The 13,306-nt window shown below is 44.3% G+C and overlaps 1 protein-coding gene across 1 annotated transcript; it reads right to left on the bottom strand.

The window, feature by feature from the left end:
* Window positions 1–1,353: 1,353 nt before the first annotated feature.
* Window positions 1,354–5,804, bottom strand: LOC112223059 (proline-rich nuclear receptor coactivator 2). The gene is made up of 3 exons (XM_024386009.1): window positions 5,631–5,804; window positions 4,785–5,003; window positions 1,354–4,358 (listed from the first exon to the last, which is right to left on the bottom strand). The coding sequence occupies exon 3, from the start codon at window positions 4,330–4,332 to the stop codon at window positions 3,862–3,864; it is 471 nt and encodes a 156-aa protein (XP_024241777.1). The 5' UTR covers window positions 4,333–4,358; window positions 4,785–5,003; window positions 5,631–5,804; the 3' UTR covers window positions 1,354–3,861.
* Between the last annotated feature and the right edge of the window lie 7,502 nt (window positions 5,805–13,306).

The following is a 13,306-nucleotide window of genomic DNA, read 5'->3' as shown; positions in this document are numbered from 1 at the left end:
CTATATATGGTCCTACAGTTGACAGTGCATGTCAGAGCAAAAACCAAGCTATGAGGTCGAAGGAATTGTCCGTAGAGCTCCGAGACCACATTGTGTCGAGGCACAGATCTGGGGAAGGGTACCAAAACATGTCTGCAGCATTGAAGGTCCCCAAGAACAGTGGCCTGCATAATTCTTAAATGGAAGAAGTTTGGAACCACCAAGACTCTTCCCGAGAGCCGGCTGCCCGGCCAAACTGAGCAATCGTTGGAGAAGGGCCTTGGGTTGTTGGTCACCTCTAAGACCAGTGGTCACACTGACACGAGTTCCTTTGTGGAGAAGGACAACCATCTCTGTAGCACTCCACCAATCAGGCCTTTATGGTAGAGTCTCTTGGTCATAGTTTTGATGCACCTGTATTGACCTTGCCTCCTGGATGATAGCGGGTGAACAGGCCATGGCTCGGGTGGCTGAGGTCTTTGATGATCTTCTTGGCCTTCCTGTGACACCGGGTGCTGCAGATGTCCTGGAGGGCAGTGTGCCCCCAGTGAGGCGTTGAGCAGACTGCACCACCCTCTGGAGAGCCCTGCAGTTGCGGACTGTGCAGTTGCTGTACCAGGCCGTGATACAACCCGACAGGATGCTGTTGCACCTTCACCTCAAGTCTGTGTGGACCATTTCAGATTTGTCAGTGATGTGACAGGAACTTGGAAGCTTTTCACCTTCTCCACTGCACCCTCCCCTCTGCTGTCCATGATCAGCTCCTGGCACCACTCTGCCAGGGCCCCTCACTTCCTCCCTGTAGGCTGTCTAGTCATTATTGGTAATCAGGCCTACCACTAGTGTCAGAGTTGCATGGCCACGCAGTCATTGGTAAACAGGAAGTACGGGAGGGGGCTGAGCAGGCACCCCACTGGGGCCTGTGTTGAGGATCAGCGTAGTGGGGGTGTTGTTGCATACTGTCACCACCTGGGGACAGCCCATCAGGAAGTCCAGGACCCAGTAGCACAGGGTGGGGTGCAGAACCAGGGCTTAATGATGAGCTTGGAGGGTACCATGGCATTGAAGGATGAGCTGTAGTAAAAAAATCAAATACATTCTTACATAGGTGTTCCTCTTGTCCAGATGAATCCATTGGGGCGGTATGCAAATTGTAGTGGGTCTAGGGTGACGTGATCCTTAACTAGCCTGAAAGCACTTCACTATGACAGGAGTGCTACAGTTATCTTCACTTACTGAGGATACGAATATTCTACGAGAATGTGTAATCATCAATATAACCATGCGTAACTTTCAAATAAATACAGTAAGCTGTACTAAATGTGGGAAATGGTTTGGAATAGTGAGCGCATTCAGGAAAAGACAGACACAAAGTAGGGGGGGAAAGGGAAGGGATTTTATTTTTTGGGGGGTTACTTTGATTAGACCAATTAAAGCAGTGCTTGAGTTTTTTTTTTGTCAAATTCAAATCAAGTCTGGACATGTGGCATAATTTCATAAGCATTGGTGACAGTAAACAAATGGGACAAATTAAGAGCCAATTTGTTGAGAAACCCTTCAGTTTCAAATTTAGGATGAAGAGCCTTATACATGTATGAATCATTAGCAGAAACCAACAGGACATCTTTGTTTTAAAAATAAACAGCAATGCATTAAAAACACAGATATCAAAACAAAAGCAGTTGAAAAACAGTTTCACAATAACATAGGGCCAAATTCAATTATCTTCTAGCAGAAGAACAGCAGATAATTGAAGGTGGTTTTTAGATATACATTTTTGGTCAATGAATAACATTACCTAATCAAAAAATATAAGTCCATGTTGGTTCAACAACAAAAGTTTGCAATGTTGGGTTAAAATGTAGGCACAATCAAGTTGACAAACTCAATTCAGGGCACATTTTCCAGACAAATCATAAGTAGTCCTGGATAAAAAAAAATATATATTTCAATGGAGACTATCCATTGAAATAGTTGTTTTAATCCAGGTTTGGGGTTAATCTGTCTGGGAAACCAGCCCCCAGTGGCTGTCTTCAGGCTGTAGCACACCTGGAAACTAAAATAATTTAACAATTCATACATATCGAAGTCAACTCAAAAGGTCAAATGTAAGTTACATTTTTTTGCACACTGCATTTTTTTACCCTACACTGTGCATAATACAAAATAAAAAACATGTGCAAGATTACTGGCAATAATTACACAGTGCAGGGGTATTGACAAATGCTATAGGCAGATTTCTTTTTTACAAAAATATTCAGTATTTGAAGTCAAGACATGTCCTTAGCATGACTTATACATTCAGTGTTATTACTAAAAATACTTTATCAAGCAGGTTTAAAAACACCCTGCTAAATGTACATATGCTACAAGTATTTTTTATACATTTCATTATTTACATGGCTCTTTAACTTATTTCAAGCTCGTGAGCTCTGTTTTGTCGTCTCTAAGATGGCCATTACAGTTCCCATTCTGCAAAGAAAATAAAAGACTGCCTCCCCTCAAATTAGAACCTAGAGGGAGATAGTCAATTAACCATCCACCAATAAAAAGGGCCTCTCAGCCTGTAACTTCTGAAAACAATTTTGATTGCAGTGCAAGAATAGGGTGCAGGAGGCAGTGAGTATCTGGAGATTGCTGCTGGATACTTTAAATGTAAACAGATCCACACTGGCCTTGCGCCTAACGTCCTCTGTGCCACGTTACGCACTTCTCTCAACTTTGCACTTCCTCGTAAGAAACTGCCACACAGCAAACAGGGCCATGACACAGGAGATCGAGGTTGCGAAACTTACAGTCCCACATCCCTGTTGAATCTGGCCCTCTTCCGCATTGTTTACTGGGTGGGGTTTCAGTAGGGAAGGAGATAGTTTGAAAGTGGCTAATAGCAGTACTGATTGCATTGAAAAAGTGACCCAGAGGACCAATTCCCTGCGCCACTCAAGCCAACGTGGTTGATATGGCACTGGTAACCACGTCAGACATACAAAGGAGATGGCGAGAAAAATAAAATAAAAATCACAGCAAAAGACATTGCTTTGGTTAAGACAAAACTGACTCATTGATTAACTACATCACAAATAGACAAAATAATTGTAGGATAGAGCTGCAGGCCTTGGACCAGCACAACTGCCATAGTGCAGTGCGCACAGCGCAATAAAAAAGTACAGGAGTTGAACGTCCAAGGCCTGTGTGCCATGGCCTCTACACTTCAGTTTGAGGTTATTCTTGTGACCTGTACTCACTACGACAGCTGATTCTCGCCTGAAAGATAGCTCTGGTTTCCCTGCAGAACAGTGGCTTTTACATCCCCCAAAAACAAGATGGAAAATAATAAGTCAAACTAAAAAGAAATGCTACTATTGTAGATTGTGCTTCAGGCAGCACCAGGTTATCAGAGGTGAAATCCTTAATGATTAACAGAACTTAACGTGCCAAAGTAAGAATTACCTGTCCACAGAAATGGACTGTAAATGAGACCGCATGAACATGTGTATACTAATATCCAACCCTACCGTTTGGGAAGAGAAGCCCACAGACTTGCTATAACGGCCAACAAAAAAACAACAAAACAAAACAAAAAAAGAACAGAGCACGACGGATATCCAGTTCATCGTTAGTGACAGAAACAGACTCCAATGAGAACATCCTCCCCCACCGACAAGGCTGCAGCGCTGTAATATCTGTGGTTTCTCAACAAAAAGGGTGCCAAACATTTGCAGAGAGATGTACCAGCAAAATGCCTCCCACCCTGCAAAGACCTCAAATCTAAAATAGCTAAAAGTGTATTACAACGCTGGGGCATTCTAGGCAGGCAGGAGTCTTCAGAGGGGCATTCGTTCACACGTTGGCTTTGAAAGACCAGGTCATGGGAGTCCATCTCTAGGCATGCACCTTGAGGAGGCTCTTCAGCTGGAAGGCCATCATCTCCCTGCTGTCACGGGTACCCATGGGGACCCAGTGGCTGGGGGGCTTGGGTAGCACGCTGGGGGAGGGTGGCTCGCTGAACTTGGCCCCTGCATAGCTCGGGCCACCACACTGGGCAGCCAGAAGTGTGTTCAGGTGGGACACAGCGCCCTCCCAATTCTGATCATAGGTGTTGGCAAAACGGACAGAAGCATTTTTCTTCTCAGCCGACGCGGCCAGCCGCGCCTCTGGAAACCAGGGGTAGGCTGCTCCCTTGCGGTGGCCATGTTGGTGAGGACCTCCCGCAGCCCCTGAGGATGCTACTGTTGTCATTCCATTCTGATCGCGGACAACTCTCTGCTTGGCCCGGCCCAACTGATGGTTCTTCTTGGGCAATGGGCGCTCTGGGTGGGACACTGGAATGTTGTACCTCTCTCCACCTCCCATACTGTACTTTTCACACAGTGTGTCACCTGAAGGAGGAAATCAAAGTTACAAACTTGAAGCAATTAATTTCTAACATTTACAATTTAGTCATTTTGCAGAAACGCTTATCCAGAACTTACAAGTGCCTTGCTCAAGGGCATACAGATGTTCCACATTGTCAGCTCAGGGATTCGAACCAGCGACCTTTCAGTTACTGGCCCAACACTCTTAATGCTAGGCTACTGTTACATGCTGCCCCCCAAAATTTTTTTTTTAAAAGACAACTGTCCCCGGTTGACAAACCCCGTTTTAACAATCAGGTCTAAAATATATATACTTGAAAATAGAAGTAACAGAACTTCTGGAACAAATGTGCATACCTGAATCTACTTCAAAGAGCTCAAATGGCTACGTGCAAAAACTCAGCCCTTCCCCCACCCAACTGGGAAAACAGTGTCGCATCCATTGCCTACCTCTTTGTTGTTAGAAAGTTGAATGTGCAGAGATGTTTCCTTAATTTCTCCTTTCCAATTGGGCTCCAGGTCCTCGAAGTAGTCTTCGATCTACTTCTCGCTGCACTTTTAGGTCCAGCAAGAACTGGAGTTGTCATGTGCCAATGAGCGTCGTTTTCCCGTGAAGCCGAGTAGAACATCAATTCACTTCAGCGCACGAAAATGCTCCAAGGCGGCGAGCTAAACAATCAAATGTTTTTACATTAATAATTCGGGTAAAATAGCACGATACTGCTCACGCAGCGTTCGATAACAAGCCAAGTGTGTAAACTGTTGATGTTACAAACTGAGAATGGGGACAGCTTTCGTGTGCCAAACATGCATCGTCACAAAGCCAACTAATAATGTTAGCCAGTGAGCTAACTACATTCTACAAGTAGCAACTGTCAGGTAAAATTCATTTAAACTGGCACTGTAGTAAAATAATGGATATTCGTTGGAATACTGGAAAATAAAGAAGGTAGTTAACTAACGTCCATGTTTAGCTATGTAAAGCCACCACGTAAACAGCTAATAATCCTCTTTCACTGGCTTCGAAGAATGCGAACGTCTTCGTCAGCTAGCTTGGTGAACGTTAGCTGCATACATTTTTTTTTTTAAATACGCATAGATTAACCGTAATGTGTGCTTGTTAACATTACTATACTAAAGTTATGTATTCAGGGTTATCATCATTGTAAGTAAATAGCGATCCATCTAGGTCACAAATCTGGCAACAAAACAAAGAACACCACTCATATGTATGGCGTCACACATTCTAGCTAAATGAACTTAACCAATTTAGCTAAACACAACACCGGCTCTTACCGACTTCCTCAGGCTTGGTTGGTAAAAGCCGTTTGTCAGGTATTTTTTTTTTATTGAAGTCTGAAATCTCTGGATGGTGAATCTAGAAATGTGTGGAGCTTACACGGTGTAAAAGATATGTATACTTATATTCCCTCTCGACTGTCTGATTTGCAACAAAATGGAAGCTCGAGCAGGTATATGTAACTGCGCTGGCTGAGCTCTCACCAATCACAACAGCTATGTGACGGAAGGACCAATCGGAGAGGCAATACACACGCATTCATGTCTGTTGCCAGACTGTTGACGTCAAAAGACAAACCTCCCGCCCTAAACTTCCTTTGTTGAGTTTATTTCCATGAAAAACTGGTAAAAACAATGAAACCCACCCTTTACATTCAAATCAAAGTAAACAAATCGACATTTGTCCTTCAAACTTGACATTCAATAGCTGCTGTGTCGGCAAAAGCTAATACTGGGGTTCCGAATAAACGAAAATATTCCATGATACGAGTAATCTACACTAACCAGGTTTCCATCCAACCGTTTTATGCTAGCTGTTGGCTAGAGTGCACGTGCCACGATCTGAGTGGGCACATTCGCTATATAACAGGAAATGTGTTGTGACAAAACCATCAGTAAAGTGGGAATTGAACAGCAAAAGTCATTTTTATGTGTACCAGATCATCATGCACAGCCTTTTATCAACAACAACAAGTCCATCTGATGGAAATAGAACTCGTGGGAAAATCTGCATTTTGTTTATGTTTTTTTTTTTTTTGAATATTCGTATGACAATCTGTTGCCAATTGGATGGAAACCTAGTTTGTGAAAGAAAATCTGTCAGAGATAAATTCCTGCTGAGATTATGATATGATTGGCGACTCAATAGTTCAGTAGTTTAGTTTAACTGAGCTAAAGGGTAGAGCTGCGCTTTCAGGGAGCAGGACTCTAACATGGAAGCTTATAAGAAATCCCGCTATGCCCTCCATCAAACAGGCAAAGCGTCAACACAGGACTAAGATCGAATTGTACGACACCGGCTCTGATGCTCGTCGGATGTGGTAGGGCTTGCAAACCATTACAGACTACAAAGGGAAGCACAGCCGAGAGCTGCCCAGTGACACGAGCCTACCAGACAGCTAAACTACTTCTATGCTTGCTTCGAGGCAAATAACACTGAAACATGCATGAGAGCACCAACTGTTCCGGAAGACTGATCACACTCTCTGCAGCCGATGTGAGTAAGACCTTTAAACAGGGCACTATTTACAAGGCCGCAGGGCCAGACGGATTACCAGGACGTGTACTGCGAGCATGCGCTGCCCATTGGCAAGTGTCTTCACTGATATTTTCAACCTCTCCCTGTCCGAGTCTGTAATACCAATATGTTTTAAGCAGACCTCATAGGGCCTGTTCCCACACCTGCCTAAATGACTACCAACCCGTAGCACTCACATCTGTAGCCATGAAGTGCTTTGAAAGGCTGGTCGTGGCTCACATCAACACCATTATCCCAGAAACCCTAGACCCACTCCAAATTGCATACCGTCCCAACTGTTCCACAGATGATGCAATCTCTATTGCACTCCACACTGCCCTTTCCCACCTAGACAAAAGGAACACCTGTGAGAATGCTATTCATTGACAACAGCTCAGCGTTCAACACCATAGTGCCCTCAAAGCTTATCACAAAGCTAAGGACCCTGGGACTAAACACCTCCCTCTGCAACTGGATCCTGGACTTCCTGATGGGCCGCCCCCAGGTGTTAAGGGTAGGTAACAACACATCCCCCATGATGATCCTCAACACAGGGGCCCCTCAGGGGTGCTTGCTCAGTCCAATTCCTGTACTCCCTGTTCACTCATGACTGCACGGCGTGTGGTGCCAGGACAACAGCCTCTCCCTCAACGTGATCAAGACAAAGGAGATGATTGTGGACTACAGGAAAAAGAGGACAGAGCACACCCCCATTCTTATCGACGGGGCTGCAGTGGAGCAGGTTGAGAGCTTCAGGTTCCTTGGTGTCCACATCACCAACAAACTAACATGGTCCAAGCACACCACGACAGTCGTGAAGAGGGCACGACAAAACCTATTCAAGTATTTATTTATTTCCACCTTTATTTAATCAGGTAAGCTAGTTGAAAACAAGTTTTCATTTGCAACTGCGACCTGGCCAAGATAAAGCATAGCAGTTTGACACATACAACAACAGAGTTACACATGGAATGAACAAAACATACAGTCAATAATACAGTAGAAAAAAAGTCTATATACAGTGAGTGCAAATTAGGTCAAATAAGGGAGTTAAGGCAATAAATAGGCCATGTGGCGAAGTAATTACAATATGGCAATTAAACACTGGAATGATAGATGTGCAAAAGATGGATGTGCAAGTAGAGATACTGTGGTGCAAAAGGAGCAAAATAAATAAATACAGTATGGGGATGAGGTAGATAGATGGGCTGTATACAGATGGGCTATGAACAGGTGCAGTGAGCTGCTCTGACAGCTGGTTCTTCAAGATAGTGAGGGAGATGGGAATCTCCAGCTTCAGTGATTTTTGCAGTTCGTTCCAGTCATGGGCAGCAGAGAACTGGAAGGAAAGACGACCAAAGGAGGAATTGGCTTTGGGGGTGACCAGTGAGATATACCTGCTGGAGCGCGTGCTATGAGTGGGTGCTGCTATGGTGACCAGCGAGCTGAGATAGGGCGGGGCTTTACCTAGCAGAGACTTGTAGATAACCTGTAGCCAGTGGGTTCGGCGACGAGTATGAAGCGAGGGCCAGCCAACGAGAGCATATAGGTCGCAGTGGTGAGTAGTGTATGGGGCTTTGGTGGCAAAACGGATGGCACTGTGATAGACTACATCCAGTTTGCTGAGTAGAGTGTTGGAGGCTATTTTATAGATGACATCGCCGAAGTCAAGGATCGGTAGGATGGTCAGTTTTACAAGGGTATGTTTGGCAGCATGAGTGAAGGAAGCTTTGTTTTGCGAAATAGGAAGCCGATTCTAGATTTCATTTTTGATTGGAGATGCTTAATGTGAGGTCTGGAAGGAGAGTTTACAGTCTAGCCAGACATCTAGGTATTTGTAGTTATCCACGTATTCTAAGTATAGGTCCAAGAGGATTCTAAAGAGCTTCTACCCCCAAGCCGTAAGACTCCTGAACACCTAATCAAATGGCTACCCAGACAATTTGCATTGCCCCGCTCTTTTACACCGCTGCTACTCTCTGTTGTTATAATCTATGCATAGTCACTTTAATAACTCTACCTTCATGTACATATTACCTCAACTAACCTGTGCCCCCACACATTGACTCTGTACCGGTACCCCCCTGTATATAGTCTCGCTATTGTTATTTTACTGCTGCTCTTTAATTACTTTTATTTCTCATTCTTATCCACATTCTTATTCCTATCCAACTGCATTGTTGGTTAGGGGCTCGTAAGTAAGCATTTCACTCTAAGGTCGGCACCTGTTCTATTTGGCGCATATGACTAATTTGATTTGATTTGAAAAAGTATTATGTAATCTCAGATGTCATCACAAAACCAACTCAGTAGCAGCCATGATTTGTACATAGTCTATTTCTGAATATAACAGTAAATCTTAAGATATTTATAGTGGCTTGAATTTATTTTTTATTACGGATTTAACATGGTTTCTCGTATTTGAAAAAAAGAAACAACATTTAACCGGATTTCCTGTAGCGGTGGGTGGTGATTCATGTGAAAGGAAGAGAGCAGCTGCAACAGGCTTTCTCAAGTCTGGGCAAATGACTATCAGCAGTTACTTGCTAACAAAGGGCCCACGTATCACCATCCCCCTCTCCCCTACCAAATCCTCAGGTTTCACGCTGTGTGACAATACATAGATCAAAACCTGCAGGCCGAGTTGTTGAAATTGGGGTCAATCTTGAGAACAGCAGGAAGGGTGTCCATTCCTTTACCCACCCATGAAACTATGACTGGGGACGGAGCCTGATTGGCCATCACCACGTACACGTTGTTGTTTTGGCCATTAGTTTCTCTCTCTGGTCAAAGAGAGTCGCCAGTCTGGGCTTCTTGATTGCTGGCTTGGTTCCTTCTGCCTGCGGAGTAATTCACTCCACAGGTGGTTGGGGGAGAAAGGGAAGGCTGTAGTTTGGACAGCTGTTACGTGTTACAATAACCGTTACATAACCTTGCGCTCTCAATAAATCCCACACCTAACTGGGTCACTGGTGGCCCATATGTAGATAAATGTAGCAAAAAAAGAAAGATCCCTTTTTCAGGACCCGGTCTTTCATAGATAATTCATAAAAATCCAAATAACTTCACAGATCTTCATTGTAAACGGTTTAAACACTGTTTCCCATGCGTGTTCAATGAACCATAAACAAGTAATGAACATGCACCTGTGGAACTGTCGTTAAGACACTAACAGATTATAGACGGTAGGTAATTAAGGTCACAGTTATGAAAACTTAGGACACTAAAGAGGCCTTTCTACTGACTCTGAAAAACACCAAAAGAAAAATGCCCAGGGTTCCTGCTCATCTGCGTGAACGTGCCTTAGGCATGCTGCAAGGAGGCATGAGGACTGCAGATGTGGCCAGGGTAATAAATTGCAATGTCCGTACTGTGAGACGCCTAAGACAGCGCTACAGGGAGACAGGACGGACAGCTGATCATCCTTGCAGTGGCAGACCACGTGTAACAACACCTGCACAGGATCGGTACATCTGAACATCACACCTGCGGGACAGGTACAGAATGGCAACAACAACTGCCCGAGTTACATCAGGAATTTACAAACCCTCCATCAGTGCTCAGACTGTCCGCAATAGGCTGAGAGATGCTGGACTGAGGGCTTGTAGGCCTGTTTTTAGGCAGGTCCTCACCAGACATCACCGGCAACAACGTCACCTATGGGCACAACTGTTGCTGGACCAGACAGGACTGGCAAAAAGTGCTCTTCACTGACGAGTCACGGTTTTGTCTCACCAGGGGGATGGTCGGATTCACGTTTATCATCGAAGGAATGAGCATCACACCGAGGCCTGTACTCTGGAGCGGGATCGATTTGGAGGTGGAGTGTCCGTCATGGTCTGGGGCAGTGTGTCACAGCATCATCGGACTGAGCTTGTTGTCATTGTAGGCAATCTCAACGCTGTGTGTTACAAGGAAGACATCCTCCTCCCTTATGTGGTACCCTTCCTGCAGGCTCATCCTGACATGAACCTCCAGCATGACAATGCCACCAGCCATACTGCTCGTTCTGTGCATGATTTCCTGCAAGACAGGAATGTCAGTGTTGTGCCATGACCAGCGAAGAGCCCAGATCTCAATCCCATTGAGCACGTCTGGGACCTGTTGGATCGGAGGGTGAGGGCTAGGGCCATTCCCCCCAGAAATGTCCGGGAACTTGCAGGTGCCTTGGTGGAAGAGTTGGGTAACATCTCACAGCAAGAACTGGCAAATCTGGTGCAGTCCATGAGGAGGAGATGCACTGCAGTACTTAATGCAGCTGATGGCCACACCAGATACTGTTACTTTTGATTTTGACCATTCCATTTCTGTTCGTCACATGTCTGTGGAACTTGTTCAGTTTATGTCTCAGTTGTTGAATCTTATGTTCATACAAATATTTACACAAGTTTGCTGAAAATTAACCCAGTTGACAGTGAGAGGACGTTTCTTTTTTTGCTGAGTTTAGGATTTTTTTAGTTTTGGCGCACTATAGTCAGCCACTGTCAAGATGTAGGTCTGTTATTAACAGTATTTTCTCACTCAGTGTCTGTGTTTCATGTCTCTGTTGTTTGATAAGACACTCAAATGACATGCCCCTAAACCTGACCTAATGTTAACTTGGGTGGGAACATAAAACAACAATAGTGCAAGTCCTAACATACTACACTAGAAACCACAAAGACCGAATTTATAAACCGTTTCCTGCTATCATACCACTAGGTGTAAATGTGCTGCATCCTCTCTGATAATGGACTGTCCATTCGTACACCGTGTCTGGTTCGTTTGAAGTAATTGCATTTACCATTGCCATGGAGCTCTCTCCAAGCCGTCTGACAGTGACGGTTTATTTCAGGACACGTAAGGAGATCTGCCCTCATTTTATACAATTATAGGAGGATATCTTCTGTTTTCAGAGACGAGAGCAGCACCTCAGACCAGACCTCTAGGAGGACAATAAATATGTCTCGCCTGTGTCTGATTTCAGCTTCCATGTTTTTACATCAGAGCATGTTTATAATCTGTGGTAATAGTACACTGATGGCAGTATACACTGTGAGTCTGTGACCTATTATAGAACATACTGTTCTAGATTTTGAAGGCCGGGATTACGTGTTAAATATTTATAGCAGGTACAAGTCTACGGGACAAAACAATTGTATAACGGTTACAAGGGATGAATTCCAACTGTGCTCGCCAACATCTAACACTCATCTGTGTCTCTCACTGTAAAAAGAGGGTTGTTGCAACATTTTGCCCGTCTATCAAGCCGTACACCTTGAGTGAGTACCCAGTGTGTACTACACAACCCCGTGACAACTCCTTGCAAGGGTTGGGCCTCCTCAGGCCAGAAGCTATGTATGGTATTTAGGTCATTGGGTGGCTCTTCTAGGTCACACAGGAGTATAGAGGAGGTACACACAGGATGTCACATAACCCACATTGTCACACTCTCCTGACATGGGAACACAAGCTAACCCTCTCACACTCATCTTATTTTGGGCAAGAGGTTGGGTGTGTTTGTGTAGAATTCATGATGACTACAAATGTATTGTTTAGTGATGCATGCAAAGAGCTGAAAGGAAAGCCAACAGGCTGTTGCAATTGCGTTTTACATTAGGTAATCTGTTGTAAGCAAATTACCAACTGTAATACAATGACTTTGACTTTGTTCCATTTATCTGAAAGGAGGGAATAGGACACAGTCAGACTACACTAAGTGAGGGGTCATATCAGTGCCTTTTTTTCTCTCTTTAAGTGAAGCGGTGGGAGATGGGAAGGAAATGTGATCTCGAGGAGACAGCACTCAACATTATGGCCATAAAAATAGGAAACCTGCCCTGAAGCTCTTTCTCGTTGAATGTATAAGGAGAAGATACATTTTTGTATTTGGTTCTGGGTTGTGAGACTGTTTATTTCGCTTATTGTATAACATTTAAAATCATTCAATGAATAACCATAAAAGGTATAGTAGGTGCCAAATGCTGAGCTTGTGCACCTGTTGAGACAATGCCAGAAATGAAAAAGTGGAGGAGCCTAGCTGCCTGCTTGTAATCAGATTTCCTCCCTCTGCCCAGCCAAATTGGTCAGGTCACCTGGAGAGGAGGACAGTATACTGCCTTTACATCAGACATGATAGTATACAGGGCAGTGGAGAGGAGGACAGTATACTGCCTTTACATCAGACATGATAGTATACAGGGCAGTGGAGAGGAGGATAGTATACTGCCTTTACATCAGACATGATAGTATACAGGGCAGTGGAGAGGAGGACAGTATACTGCCTTTACATCAGACATGATAGTATACAGGGCAGTGGAGAGGAGGATAGTATACTGCCTTTACATCAGACATGATAGTATACAGGGCAGTGGAGAGGAGGACAGTATACTGCCTTTACATCAGACATGATAGTATACAGGGCAGTGGAGAGGAGGACAGTATACTGCCTTTACAT

The sequence above is a fragment of the Oncorhynchus tshawytscha genome, linkage group LG23 (assembly GCF_018296145.1).
Source record: "Oncorhynchus tshawytscha isolate Ot180627B linkage group LG23, Otsh_v2.0, whole genome shotgun sequence".
Taxonomy (NCBI): domain Eukaryota; kingdom Metazoa; phylum Chordata; class Actinopteri; order Salmoniformes; family Salmonidae; genus Oncorhynchus; species Oncorhynchus tshawytscha.
Note: the sequence above shows the minus strand (reverse complement) of the source record. Positions and strands in the feature narration are given on the sequence as shown.